This window comes from Lipotes vexillifer, unplaced genomic scaffold, assembly GCF_000442215.2.
Source record: "Lipotes vexillifer unplaced genomic scaffold, Lipotes_vexillifer_v1.1 scaffold426, whole genome shotgun sequence".
Lineage (NCBI taxonomy): Eukaryota > Metazoa > Chordata > Mammalia > Artiodactyla > Lipotidae > Lipotes > Lipotes vexillifer.
Window position 1 is genome coordinate 1,367,654 of NW_006779491.1, and position 577 is coordinate 1,368,230.

The 577-nt window shown below is 64.8% G+C and overlaps 1 protein-coding gene across 2 annotated transcripts in view; it reads left to right on the forward strand.

Moving 5' to 3' along the window:
* The first annotated feature begins 300 nt into the window (after positions 1 to 300).
* Positions 301 to 577, forward strand: part of PRSS8 (serine protease 8) — a 4,140-nt gene continuing 3,863 nt past the window's right edge. Inside the window, exon 1 of one of the 2 annotated variants that reach the window (XM_007452686.1) lies at positions 301 to 406. In XM_007452686.1, coding sequence (XP_007452748.1) covers positions 301 to 406 — 106 coding nt within the window. The remainder of the gene's footprint in view (positions 407 to 577) is intronic. The other variant, XM_007452687.1, reaches the window with a different exon arrangement.

Below are 577 nucleotides of genomic sequence, written 5' to 3' on the forward strand. Positions count from 1 at the left end.
GGAGCTGATCAGGGAAGGCGGGGCCAGGGGAGGGGCCGGCAGGTATGTGCCCTTTCCCAAGAGCTGCCGCTCCGGAAGGAAGATCTGCTGTGTACCCAGGCCGTGCTGGAGACTCGTCCTCGCTGCCAGCTGCGGAGACCCCAGCGTTTACTCTGTGCCCGCTGCCTGCCTTCGAAGCCGCCTTGGACACCTGCTCCCGCTTCCCTCTGGTCCTGACACCTGGATCTTGTCTTTGAACCCCAGCCTGAGGTCCCTTCCTTTGGGTGCCTGGTGTCTTCCCAGGGCCCCTGGTCCTGGGTCATGGCCCAGAGGGCAGGCCTGGGGCCTAGGTGGCTGGAGGCTCTGGCCACTCTGCTTTTGCTTGGATTATTCCGGAATGAGATGGGTGAGCGTGTGGGGGTGGGGAGTGTGGAGCACGGGGGAAGGGGGGAGGGGGGCGGCCGGTAGTGCACCGGGGCCGAGGGTATAACCCTTTTCTGGGGCACATCCTTTATTCTGGGCTCAAGAACCCCCAACTTCAGCCTCCCTGGCTCTTGGCCTCTCCCCTCAGCTTTAGCTTCCTGCGGGGGGGGGGGGG